We start from the raw sequence: 12,576 nt of genomic DNA on the forward strand, positions 1-12,576 counted from the left end.
CTCTCAACTTGGGATCTGTTTGTTGCATTTCTATAAAAGAAGATGGTATAAATATAACCTCATTTTCTTTACCTTGGTCCTTTTTTACTCAAATGAATTTTAACATTATCTCCCTTTTGCATGGAATCTTCATTTTTTTTCTAATTCAATAGGCCTGAGATCTAGTCACAACACAGTTAAGAAAAAAAAAATCCAGGATGTTCTCCCTGTGACCTCTGAATTCAATCAGTTGTTCTGATGCCAGGTCATTCCCCCAAACAAAATCAATTCCTTCTGTAAAGATTTGTTGCTAGGTCTCTCCTTACTTTGACTCTATAAAATGGGATTGATTGGTAATCTCCATTTATACTTCCAATTAATTTATTATTTTCTTTACCTCTTTGGAAGATGAATTATTATCTTTATTTAGCATCAACAGTGTTTCCCTGTATCTATATCAATTTGCCTACTTGATTAGAAAATAAGGAAATTTTTCTCTATCAAAATATTAAAAACTTTCTGTACTCAGATTCTCTTTAGGAATGACTGGTGAAAAATTTGCTTGACTGTCTTGAGCCATCTCCCCCTTTTCTACTAGATTCCGAGTAGGACACCTTTCCCAATGCTCCCTTTTCTGAGGATTCCATTGTACTTCCTTCTATTGTAAGAGATCACCTATTTTAATTTCCAGCATTAGCTCTGTTCACTCTTAATACAATGGAAGCATACTATTTTCTTTATATCACCTTAAGGTTCTAACCTTTCTCCTATTATTATTATTTCGGTATCCTAATGTCTATTCCTTAAAACAAACATCTTTTCCGTCCCCTGATTCGTCCAGTTTCCTTGTGGCTTTGGGAAATTGCTATAGGGTATTGCACAGATGGTACACATTAGTGCCACTGTGCGTCAATGACGGAGAGAATGAATATTTAAGTTGATGGATTGGGTGCCAAATATTTGGACTGCTTTGTTCAGGATGATAAAGTTTTTTTGAGTTCTATTTCTTGAATCTCACTCTTCGATTAGTCTTGAATTCTTAATTTCCTGTATAGATACATCGAGGGAATATGAAAAGAGACTGGTAGCTAATAAAAAGGGAATCCCAAAGTTTTCCATAGGCATAGAAATAGTAAAGGGCGATAATCAGCCCCAGAGCTCTTAGGGGTGAGAAGGGGGATTTTAACATTTGAGGCAGAGAGCACAGCTCAAGTATTAGACAAGGACTGTGCATCTGTCTTCACCAAGGAAGAAGGTGCCAGACCCTGGTATAAAAGGAAGTTCAGTCATTAAGAGGGTTTAAAATTGGTAAGGATGACATGTCTGTACTTTAAAGTTGACAAAGCAACCAGATGAGATGCATCCAAGGATATGAAGGGAAGCGGTATTGAAATTGTGGAGGTACTCACAACAATTTTTCAGGCATCTTTAGCCTCGGGTGTTGCCTGGAGAATTGCAAATATTCAAACAATGTGTAAAGATAAGTAACTTCAGCAGTTTAACTTTGGTGGTTGGGAAGCTTCTAAAAACAAAAATAAGTCACGTGGATAAATGAAGGTTAATAAATGAGACCCAATGCAAATTTCCTAAATGAACATCATTTTTAACTAACTTGCTGGAGTGTTTTAAAGAAGTAACAGTGTGTTGTTGAGGGTAATGCTGTTGATGTGATGGAACATAGACTTCCAAAAGGCATTTGACACAGTGCCATACGAATAACTTGTGAACCAAGTTATAGCTCATGGAACTAAAGGGAAAATAGTAACATGGACACAAAATCAGTGACAGGAAATGGAGTAATAGTTAATGGATGCTTTGGGGGCTGGGATAAGATTAGTTGTGGAGCTCCCCAGGGTTCAAAGTTAGAACCTTCCAGGGCATAATTTCAAAATTTGCAGATGATTTGAAACTTGGAAGCATTATACAACTGAGGGTAGTTCAGAATACCAAAAAAAAATTGGTTCAGTGGGTGGATAGATGGCAGATGAAATTCAATTTGAAGTATGAGGTGGTACATTTCAGGTGGAGGAGTTGCAGGAGCATAGATTCATAGAATCCCTTCAGTGTGGAAGCAGGCCCCTCCGGCTCTGACTCTCTGAAGTACATCCCAAACAGAACAATGCCCCTAACCTATCCCTGAAACCCTGCATTTCCTGCTGCTAATCCACCTGGCCTGCACATTCCTGGACACTATGGGGCAATTTAGCACGGCCACTCCACCTTGCCTGCACATCTTTGGATTGTAGGAGGAAACTGGAGCACCCAGAGGAAACCCACACAGACAGACAGTCGCCCAAGGGTGGAATTGAACCTAGGTCCCTGGATCCACCTTGCCACTGCCATCTGGGTGTATACATATACATCATTAAAAAGTGATATGACAGGTCAAGAGAGCAGTTAACAAGTCATAGCGTATCCTAGGAATCATTGATTAGGGGCAGGTATAAAGAGCAAAGACAATATATATGTTATAAAACATACTAGTTTTGGCTCAGCTGGAAAAATTACCCTGGAGAATAGCAGACTAGGGGGTGACCTTTATAAAATCATTAGGGGCATGGATAGGGTGACTAGCTAAGGTCTTTTTCCCAGAGTAGGGTGGTCCAAAACTCGAGGGCATAGGTTTAAGGTGAGAGGGGAAAGATTCGAAAAGGACTTAAGGGGCAACTTTTTCATGCAGAAGGTGGTGCATGTACGGAATGTGCTACCAAAGGAAGTGATGGAGGCTGGTATAATTACAACATTTAAAAGGCATCTGGATGGGTGTATGAATAGGAAAGACTTAAGAGGGGATATGGGCCAAATGCTGACAAATGGAACTAGATTAATGTAGGATATCTGGTTGGCATGGACAAGTTGGATTGAAGGGTCTGTTTCCATGCTGTACATCTCGAGGATTGAGGTCAAGAGGGTGCACACAAAAAATAATTAGTAAAAGAAGCAAAAGTGATATGGGCATAGCTTTTTCATATAATAAATTGTTAGGATATGGAATGTACTGTTTAAGTATGTGATTTTCAAAAGGAGAATTAGTTATTTAAAAAGAAAACATGCTGGGTTAAGGGTTGCAGACATGAGAATGGCACCAAGTGAAATGTTCATTCAGAGAGCTCGCTAAAAACAGTGGGCTGAACGGCCTTCAATTGTAACAATTGAGATTCTGTTTTTCTATTTGTGAAAATTTGGCTATATTTTAGATGCTCCGTTTGCTTTTGCACGTGTACAGAAAGTGTAAGCAGCTTAAACTGATCTTAAAAAGACAGATCATTAATTGGATACAATACTTAAAAATGAAAAGTACTGGAACTGCTGGGACACTTAACAATGACAATCCTGCTAATCAAAATTTATGTTGCATAATTTGAGACATCCTAATATGTTCAACTATGTATTTGCTTCTGCACACATTGAATTTATCATAACAAATGAACAAATTTCCTTAATTCCCTTTTCCAACTAGCATTGGGATATGATGAACAATATAGTTTGTTATTGCTAAGCTGCTGATCCGTCTTTTCATATGTTTTTCAAGCTTTACAATAAGAAACTATTTCAATTTTACTATGTGGTTATTTATCAACAGTACAGTAAATCACATTATCCTGCGCATTATGGTATAGCCTAATGCTGTCATGACATGGGCTTGCTAAAAATGTTTATAATGCTGCATTGTTTTTTTAATTGAGGAATACGTACATTTTTCTTAGGTTCTCCAACTGCTTACAGGGGGTTTGCTAGAAATACATAACCTAAACAAATAAGCTGTAACTTTAACAAGCACCAAAGACAGTAAGCAAAATACAGATAAATTCATTGTTTTAATAAAGGAGTTAATTCTCTTTCAATCCTATATAAAACAATAGTAATTAAAAACTTCCTTTTTTGAAAGTAAAATATTTACATATTAACAAGTAACTGTGCAAAATTTACATGAAAAATGGAAAGACAGGATTTGTAAAAGACCAAGGGTGTAACAGTTTTCAGGCATTGGTAAAAATACTGATTAGTTTTCAGTTTACACACAGAACTCATCAGCTTAATAGCATCTTAAATGTTTCTTTTAACAACATAAAATTACACACAAAGAAAGCAAAAGTATTTACAATCATAATGTCCTATTGATAGACAATCATTTAATACAATAACCTCTGAAAATATAAAGAAAAATTTAGTATTTTTTTTATAAAAAAATAGATACAAAGAAGGGACATTGCTCTGGTTACCATTAAGTAGGTCCATAGCTTGCATACAGTCTTTTTACCAAAATAATTACGGTTTACATAGCAATTTATGTTATGTGCCAAAATTATGTACAAATTATTAGCTCACTGATAGACACCAGCAAATTGTTTTCTACACGTGATTCATACCAAGTAACAATCCTTTCACAATTCACCATTTCTTAGATTTTTTTTTAACTAAAGTTTTACATTAGCTAGGTAGCCAACACAGTGCAAGTAATGTATATTTATGCAGAAAAGTTATTTTTTAAATCCTTTACGGCATCATGTATTGTATCAAATAAAAAAAAGCATCTTTTTCTTTTTACAAATGCCCTACAACATTCACAAAAGAAACCCTTCTTAAAGGCTTCCAGGGAAAGCCTCTGACATGCAAATCACATGGTGAGAACTGCAGAGTTACCACTGAACAAACTCTCCTAACTCTTCACAAACCATACATTTACAAAAGCTAATTGAGAAAAGTACAGCAAAAGAATGGAAACAATGAAAAGTGGATAAAAAATACAATAATGAAAATGTTTTTTTGCTCCATGTCCTTGAAGGTAAAATAATCCAAGGTTGTTAGCTTCAGACCCATACAATTCAAAGTCTTTTAAGCCAAATGATTCAAAAACAGAATACTTAAATGTTTCAAGTTGCTACTAATCTGCCAAAAAGTTGGCAAATTATACACTGGTGAAATCAGAATCAGTTTTTAAATATGGCTTGTTTGGCAAGAAGGCCACTCAGTCAGGAGACGAGAAGTGATCAGACTTTTTTATTTTATAAATAAAGTATCCACAGGTCTCGCTGTATTCATTTTTCTAACTAAAATTCAAAACTTTAAAAACATAGAGTTAATGTAAGGTTGAACATTAAAACATTCTCCCACTTCTAGCGTTCCAGCTGTTCTCCATCGCTCTATCTTCCTTTCCTTACCTCTGTCCCCCCACCAAAAACTGCAAAGAAAAAGACAGGGCAGAAGGTTGTCTTGGTCAAAAACAAAACAAATCAACCCAGGACGTTTATTTAAGGAATGCACGGTACAGCATTAGTGAATGGCTTGTCTCACGCTCATTCTCCAAGCAGAAGATAAGGTCCCTGAGGTTGACTCTTGTTATTCGTTGCCGTGTGAACTGTCTAGGTGTTCCAACTCCAGAGGCTCCTGCTGTCCCGCCTGTACTGGGTCCCTAGAACAGAGAGAAACAGAATGGATAACATATCATGTTCTATTATAAATTCAAGGATTTATAAAGGTACTGAAACATACCAATTCAAATTCCAGCAACTTTATCTGTCTTTTTTATGCCTGAAAATGTGCTTTGTGAAATGCTTTACTTCATATTGCCAATACATTCTTTATTGTAGAGTCATACAGTACAGACTATTACCTGCATTCAACAATCAAGCTTGCAAATCTCTTGTGTGAGATACGTAACGGAATTATTATGGGTTAACTGCATGATTTGTTTGGTGAAGTAGTCAGCAACAACATTTTCCCATTAAGTTACTGTTTATAAATATTAAATTTACTCTTTTTTTAAACCAGCTAATTCTTTAGAACTGCTGCAGTTTCAGCAACTAAATATATCTGATTTACTGTCGTTCGATTTTAAACCTGAACCTAAACTAATGACTCCACAGATTTCAAATTAAGCAGCTGAATATGCGGGTTAACATTAAAGTGCCACAACTGTAAGAGTTCGGAATTGTGTCCTTCCATCTGTTCTATGAAAATATTCCTCTGTCCACAAGTTTATAGTCTGACAGTGATACCTGGATCATCTCCTCTCTGAAATGCATGAGAAGGAGAGAGTACAGAAAATGGGATCTGAAACAGTTTTAAACTGTGAATTAGCAAAACATGCATAGTATGTGATCAAATAGCTTTATTGTAACTGTACTCTAAATACAGGAATTCTAGTTATTGTTTCACCAAAGATGAATCAAAACTTTGGAAAAAGTTTGAGGAAGCTATTGTTGTATAAATATAGGGTAAGAAATAGGAATACAAACTTTGTCAGGTGTCTGACCTTGTGACCAGTTTATAAACATAGCTTAGGAAGGTTTAATTAGGAATTGTTTTCTCCTGGTTTGAAAACGTGTTTACATTTGAAGGGCTCAACATTATTAAAGAAATAAGCAATATTTCCCCAAATTCTGTCAGTTATAATTTCAGCATTTATAATCAAAGAAAACAGCTTCTTAACTACCAATTCTTGGACTGGGCTTGAGGTGAAAAATCAAAGGGAGAACTGTAAAAGAAAATGAAAAGTGAATGGGGCAGCAAGAAATTTTGCTTCCATTTTTAGCCAGTGCTGTTTTGTGCAGCGTAAGAGAGACAATAGACAGAAAACCACACACCTTCATACTATTGATCCACTTAATTCCATTGAGGGCTCATTAAGTGCCTATACCAGATCCCTTTTTTTTTTAATTTTCACATAGACAGCAGAACTTCAGCTTGGATTTTACTCCAACTCCACAGAATTGTGAACAAGGCAGAGCCAAATTTCATCTCCAAGATGAAAATCCAGGCCCTTGTTTAGGACTCTAATTTCATAACAAAATTATAACTGCTTCTTCTTTAAGTTTAATCTTGTGGAGTGGTATGCCCATTGGGCTTTGGGGAGTCAGGAGGTGAGATACCTGTTGCAATCATTGTAGCCTCTGACCTGCTCTTGGAGTCACAGTACTTAACTGGCAGGTTCAGTTCAGCTTCTGGTCAGTGGTGGTCTCCAGGATGTTGATAGTGGGGATTCAGCCAGGGCAATACCGTTGAACATGAAGGGAGATAGCTATTGCATGATATTTGTGTGGGGCGAATGTTACTGAACCTGCTTTGGAATTTTGTATAGCATTAGTAATGTAATAATGTATAATGTTTTTATATAGTACCTCTGTCCCAGCTCCAATCCCAGGTCCTGGTGAATCAACCTTCCGCTTCTTTCTGGGGCCAATGGCTGCTAATGCAGTTAAATTGGCTTCCCTCTGCCTCATCTGAGCCAATTCCTGTTGTTGCATCTGGGAATCAAAGAGTGGATCATTTATTCACATAAAAATATTGAATATTCTGCATATCAAAAGTTATATTACAATTTGAAAATAAATTTAAATATATTACAATAATAAATAATCAATGTCGATCAACGCTGGATGAGAAAACACACGCTTATCTAGCTTAAAATATTCACTCCTAGGATTTGTTACGTATGTTTTCAAAATTTGCAGGTGACACAAAACTTGGAAGTACTGTGATCTGTGGGAGGGTGGATTTTTTTAAACTTCTTGTAGGGAAGTGAACATCATTTGGCAACGTGAGCATTTTCTGTCCACCGATAATATTCCAAGAACTGAGTAGCTCACCCATTTCAAAGTTGGTTAAAATTTAACCATTTTCTTCTGGATCTGGCATCACATGTAGGTCAGAGCAGGTGAGAATGCTAAATTCTCTTCCTTAAAAGGACATTAGTTAAGAAAGGCTGTAAGGAGAAACCAGGGAACTATAGACCAGTGAGTCTGACTTCGGTTATGAGTAAATTGTTGGAGGTGATTATAAAAGATAGGTTTTATGGACATTTAGAGGGGCAAAAATTGATTAGGGATAGTCAGTACGGTTTTGTGTGAGGAAAATCATGTCTCACAAACTTGATTGAGTTTTTTTGAGGAAGTTACCAAGAAGCTTGATGATGGCAGCAAGGACAACGTTGTTTATTTGGATTTTAGTAAAGCCTTCGACAAGGTTCCGCATGGTAGACTAATTGGTAAAGTTAGGTCACATGGGATTCAGGGTGAGCTTGCCAATTGGATACATAATTGGCTTAACACAGGAGAACAGAGTGTAATGGTGGAGGATTGCCTTTTGGACTGGAGGCCTGTGACCAGCAGTGTTCCACAGGGATCGGTTCTGGGGCCTCTTTTGTTTGTCATTTATATAAGTGATTTGGATGAGAATATAAAAGTTTGCAAACCACACCAAAATTGGTTGCATAATAGACAGTGAAGAAGGTTTTCTGAGATTACAAAGGGATCTTGATCAAATGTGTCAATGGGCTGAGAAATGGCAGATGGACTTCAATCCGGATAAATGTGAGGTATTGCATTTTGGTACAACAAACAAGGGTAGGGCCCTGAGTAGCACTGTGGAATAGAGGGACCTTGGAGTGCAAGTGCATACATTATTCTTTGAAGTTTGCGTTGCATATAGACAAGGTGGTTAATAACGCGTTTGGCACCTTTGAGTACAGGAGTTGGGACATTATGTTGAGGTTTACAGGACATTGGCGAGGCCTCTTCTGGAATACTGTGTCCAGTTCTGGTCGTCCAGTTACAGAAAGGATATTTATCAAGTATATGGGAATTATTAAACAAAACATGATACCTATCAAATATTTGGTCTGGTAAGAAAAAGCTTGGTTGAAGAAATAGTTTTCCAAGAGCGTGTTGAAGGAGGAAAGTAAGGCAGAGAGATCTGGGGAGGCTACTTCAGAGCCTACAGCCAAAGAACTCGAAGGGTGCCGCAAACCAAACAAGGAGCAATTAACGTTTGGAATGCACACAAGGCCCAGAATTAAGACGACTGCAGATACCTAGGAGGGTTGTCAGGCTGAAGGAGATTACAGAGCTAAGAATGAGGCAAAGCTATGGAGGGATTTGAAAACAAGACTGAGGCTTGTTGATAGATGAGTAGGAATTGGTGTGACTTAAAACACAGGCAACAAAGTTGTTATCCTCAGGTTTATAAATGACAGTGTATGAATCCATTCAGCATTCTGTTATCATGCATAGCCAGTTTATTATGAAAAGGTTGCTACTTTTCTTATCCATGATACCATTGCCTTGCTAGAAATAGCAAGAACAATAACATAGATGATAAAACTCTATCATCTTCCCTAGATGTCCCAAAGTGCTTCAGAACCAAATAACTACTACTTAAAGTGATCACAATTGCTCATCCAAATGCAGTAACCAAATTACACAAAGGAAGATCCCGCAAACAAATTAGACAAATAACCAGTAACCTCTTCTGGTGCCGATGACTAAATGAGGAATGTTTGCCAAGACACCAGGAAAATTCCCTCCTTTCAAATCTCTCATTTCCTGAACAGAAACTCTAGCTAATATCCCACTCAAAAGATGCCACTTCTGACAATGTTGCACCCCTCATACTACACTGAAGTGTTGGTCTAGGTTATGAGCACATACTTTGGTATAGACAGCCTTCTGACTGATGCAAAAGAGCTTCCAACTCGGTCAAGCTAACACCTACTAACATAGGTAATATTTTGCATTCTATGTCATTATAGTGCGAAAAGAATATACAACTGTTCTGGAATCTGCTCACTGACAGTGGGATTCTGCAAATAAAAAGTGGTCAGTTAGTAAAAAAAAAAAAAAATCAGGCTGGAAATTAAGGGTACCCATAGTGGCAAAATGTATTATTCCAGCATAATATACAAAAAGTAACCTTTTCTTTTTCTTAGAACAAATAATCTGTTATGAAACTTTACATGTCAATTTTATTAACAAAGTCTATGTGGAATCTTAAAGCATATGCACGCCTCCTGACTGTATTTTGCTGAGTTATTTGATTCTACTATTAAGCTTGATCTCAGGCCAATTAATTTATGCAGAGGTTTGACCTCCTTTCTATTAGGTACTGCTATCCAGTGCACCCTATAAGTATCTTGTACAGTGTACCAAAATTGTTACAGAATTCTTTTGTAGCAAAGGGGAAAAAAGATTATTCTTACCTCTTTGGCCTTTTGTTTTAGCCTAAGTTGCTCTGGGTCCTCTTGTCTGGAGCGAGACTGATGACAAAAAGGAATAAAATAGTAATTTGCAAAGTAATGCAATAGAAATTGATGGTTGAAATTGACTATTATAAAAAATTCCTGTAAAAGGTACTGAGTTAAAAGTCACTACATCTTTTGAGGCAAACTTCAGATCCATGACTTTCTAATTTAGATTCTAAATTGCAATGATTTATTGTTATAGTAGAAAATTATTGTGAATGCATGATGTCAGAGATTAAAAAAAAATGTTGGAAATACTTGGCTGTGGAGGCAACATCTGTGGAGAGAATCACCGTTAACATTTCAGACCAATGACCTTTCAACAGAACTGAAATAAGATATGAATGTTAAGAACTCTAAGCCAGTGCAAGGTGAGAGGGGCAGGAAGCAGAAAAGCCATGATCACATTCAATGGAGTAATAAACATGATGCGTTGAATAGCCTACTGCTGTTCCTGTATCTTATGGAAGGTCTATGGCAGGGTGAAGGGCAGGAGAGATTAACTAAACAACTGACCATTTACACCTCTCCAGGACACAACTTTTTTGTTTCTTTAGTACATCCAATATCCCTGATCCAAGATGGCGGCAAAGTAGGGCTCCTGAGCCAGAGCTCATCCACGCCAACCGCTTTTCTTTTCTCACTTTTTATTTAAGACTTTTTTCTCTACTTACCTTTTTCAGGGAGCTCGGTCATGGAGGCAGTGGCGGCGATGGCAGTGGCTAGGGGCCCAGATTAGGGACTTTGGACGTCGACCATGAGGCGGTTGGTGTACCCAGACAGACATCTGATGGTCAGCAGCATTACAGAAACGGCTGGGGGCCCCAGAGTGGCACCAGACTGCAATTCTGGCAGCCTGTGGTGAGGCAGCTGGTGAGCCTGGATGGTGATTGGTGGCAAGATGGAGGTGCGGGGATCAAGAGATTGTGCCCAGCATGGGGAAAGCCCACAATGGAGCAACTGGAGGCCCATGGCTAAAAAAGGCATGTAATTTGGAACTTTTAACTTTATTTCTTATTTACTACTTTATTCTAAGAAGAACTATAATGTTGAATTTGTAATTTATTTCTTTATTTTTTAGTTTTTAGTTAAGATTTTGTATCCAAGATGGGGCTGTGATTGGTGACACTAAACTTTTCACTGTACTCCTGTATCCCTGTACTTAAGTACATGTGACAATAAACCTAATTCTAATTCTTTTCACTCTCTTAGGCTTTTGTTATAAATGTGCTTTATATCTAATAACCTGAAGATCTTAAGTTCTAGAAGATTGTGGAATATTGATTTATTTTAACTTTATTGGAAATATCTATTTAAGATCATTAAAAGTTCACTGTGGACACTGGAGTTTTGCCTTCCCATAAGGCTTCCTGTAAGTCATCAAACTGGTGATAACTGCTTGCTTTGTTGTAAACCTATGCTTAGGCTAGTTTGAACAACAGCTGACCTGAGGAGGTATTTGTTCTATCTGGTTAAGTTAGAGGGAAGCCTGTTAAGAACAAGCTGAGTTGGAGGAAAGGTTGCTAAGAACAAGTTGCAGAGCTAACCTCTCCTATTCTGAAAAGAAAACCCAGTTGTTGAGTTTAGGGTGAAACCTGTTTGTTCTTTAGAGAGAGTCATTGCAAAGGCAGTTCAAGATTGTATTTCCTGAGCAAACTGTACTTACATGATTTCAGAGACGTGTGATTACTGACAACCAAATGCACCCGAAGATCAGAGCAATACCCTCTTGGAATATTCTACGCTTTATCCCTTTTGTCTTCAAGAATAACCCAGTGGCCAAAAAAAGTTTTCTTTTTCAGAAAGCCAACATCTGTAGAGAAATCTGATCTTCTCCCCTCTTTTCGTGGAGTGGAAACCAGAGAGAGCACGAGACAGATGGAGAGAGAGCGTGTACGCTTTGGGAATATTTAGCAGAATAAGATTTTAAACTTTGATATTAATGGCATTTATTTCATCTGTATGGAATAACTTTTGCTTTGATAAGAAATCCGCAATTATGTTTAAGCAACCTAATTGACAGATCTTGTTCTTTGAAACCTAAAAATATTTTATTGGCCATCTTGGTGACTAGAGAATGTATTTTTGTTTTACGTTGTGAACTGAGTAGAGCAATGAGAGTGATGGTACATGCCTCCAGCCTTGGTTATAACACTTCTACATCATGAAATATTTTGTTCATTAACTTCACCACCTTATCACACCTGTCATTTCATTCTTCCTTCCCCCTCTCCTTACAATGACTTCAAACCTCTTGCATTTCTTTCTTTCTTCAATTCTGATGAAAGGATTTCAAACTGAAATACAAATGGGGTTTCTTTCCACAGTTGTATTTCTTGAACTGCTACTGACTTACGCTGTTACATTATTTACTGGTATCATCAATCATTTGAGTTTTGTATTTATATATCACAGACAAGTGTGTTGTGTGCAAGCTAAAGCTTTGTTCCAATGTAAATAAAAAAAACAAAACAACTGCGGATGCTGTATACCACAAAACAAAACCAGAAGTTGCTGGAAAAGCTCAGCAGGTCTGGCAGCATCTGTGAAGGAAAAAACAGAGTTAACGTTTCGGGTCC

At 37.3% G+C, this 12,576-nt stretch overlaps 1 protein-coding gene across 1 annotated transcript in view; it reads right to left on the reverse strand.

Annotated features, from left to right (window-relative positions):
* Positions 1 to 3,778: 3,778 nt before the first annotated feature.
* LOC109927131 (transcription initiation factor TFIID subunit 4-like) overlaps positions 3,779 to 12,576 on the reverse strand; it is a 94,545-nt gene continuing 85,747 nt past the window's right edge. The window contains exons 11-13 of the mRNA XM_048608547.1: positions 9,956 to 10,012; positions 7,101 to 7,226; positions 3,779 to 5,392 (exon numbers count right to left, since the gene is read on the reverse strand). Of these exons, the coding sequence (XP_048464504.1) occupies positions 5,228 to 5,392; positions 7,101 to 7,226; positions 9,956 to 10,012 (348 nt within the window). The 3' untranslated portion in view covers positions 3,779 to 5,227. The remainder of the gene's footprint in view (positions 5,393 to 7,100; positions 7,227 to 9,955; positions 10,013 to 12,576) is intronic.

The sequence above is a fragment of the Rhincodon typus genome, chromosome 19 (genome assembly GCF_021869965.1).
Source record: "Rhincodon typus isolate 14 chromosome 19, sRhiTyp1.1, whole genome shotgun sequence".
Classification (NCBI taxonomy): Eukaryota; Metazoa; Chordata; class Chondrichthyes; order Orectolobiformes; family Rhincodontidae; genus Rhincodon; species Rhincodon typus.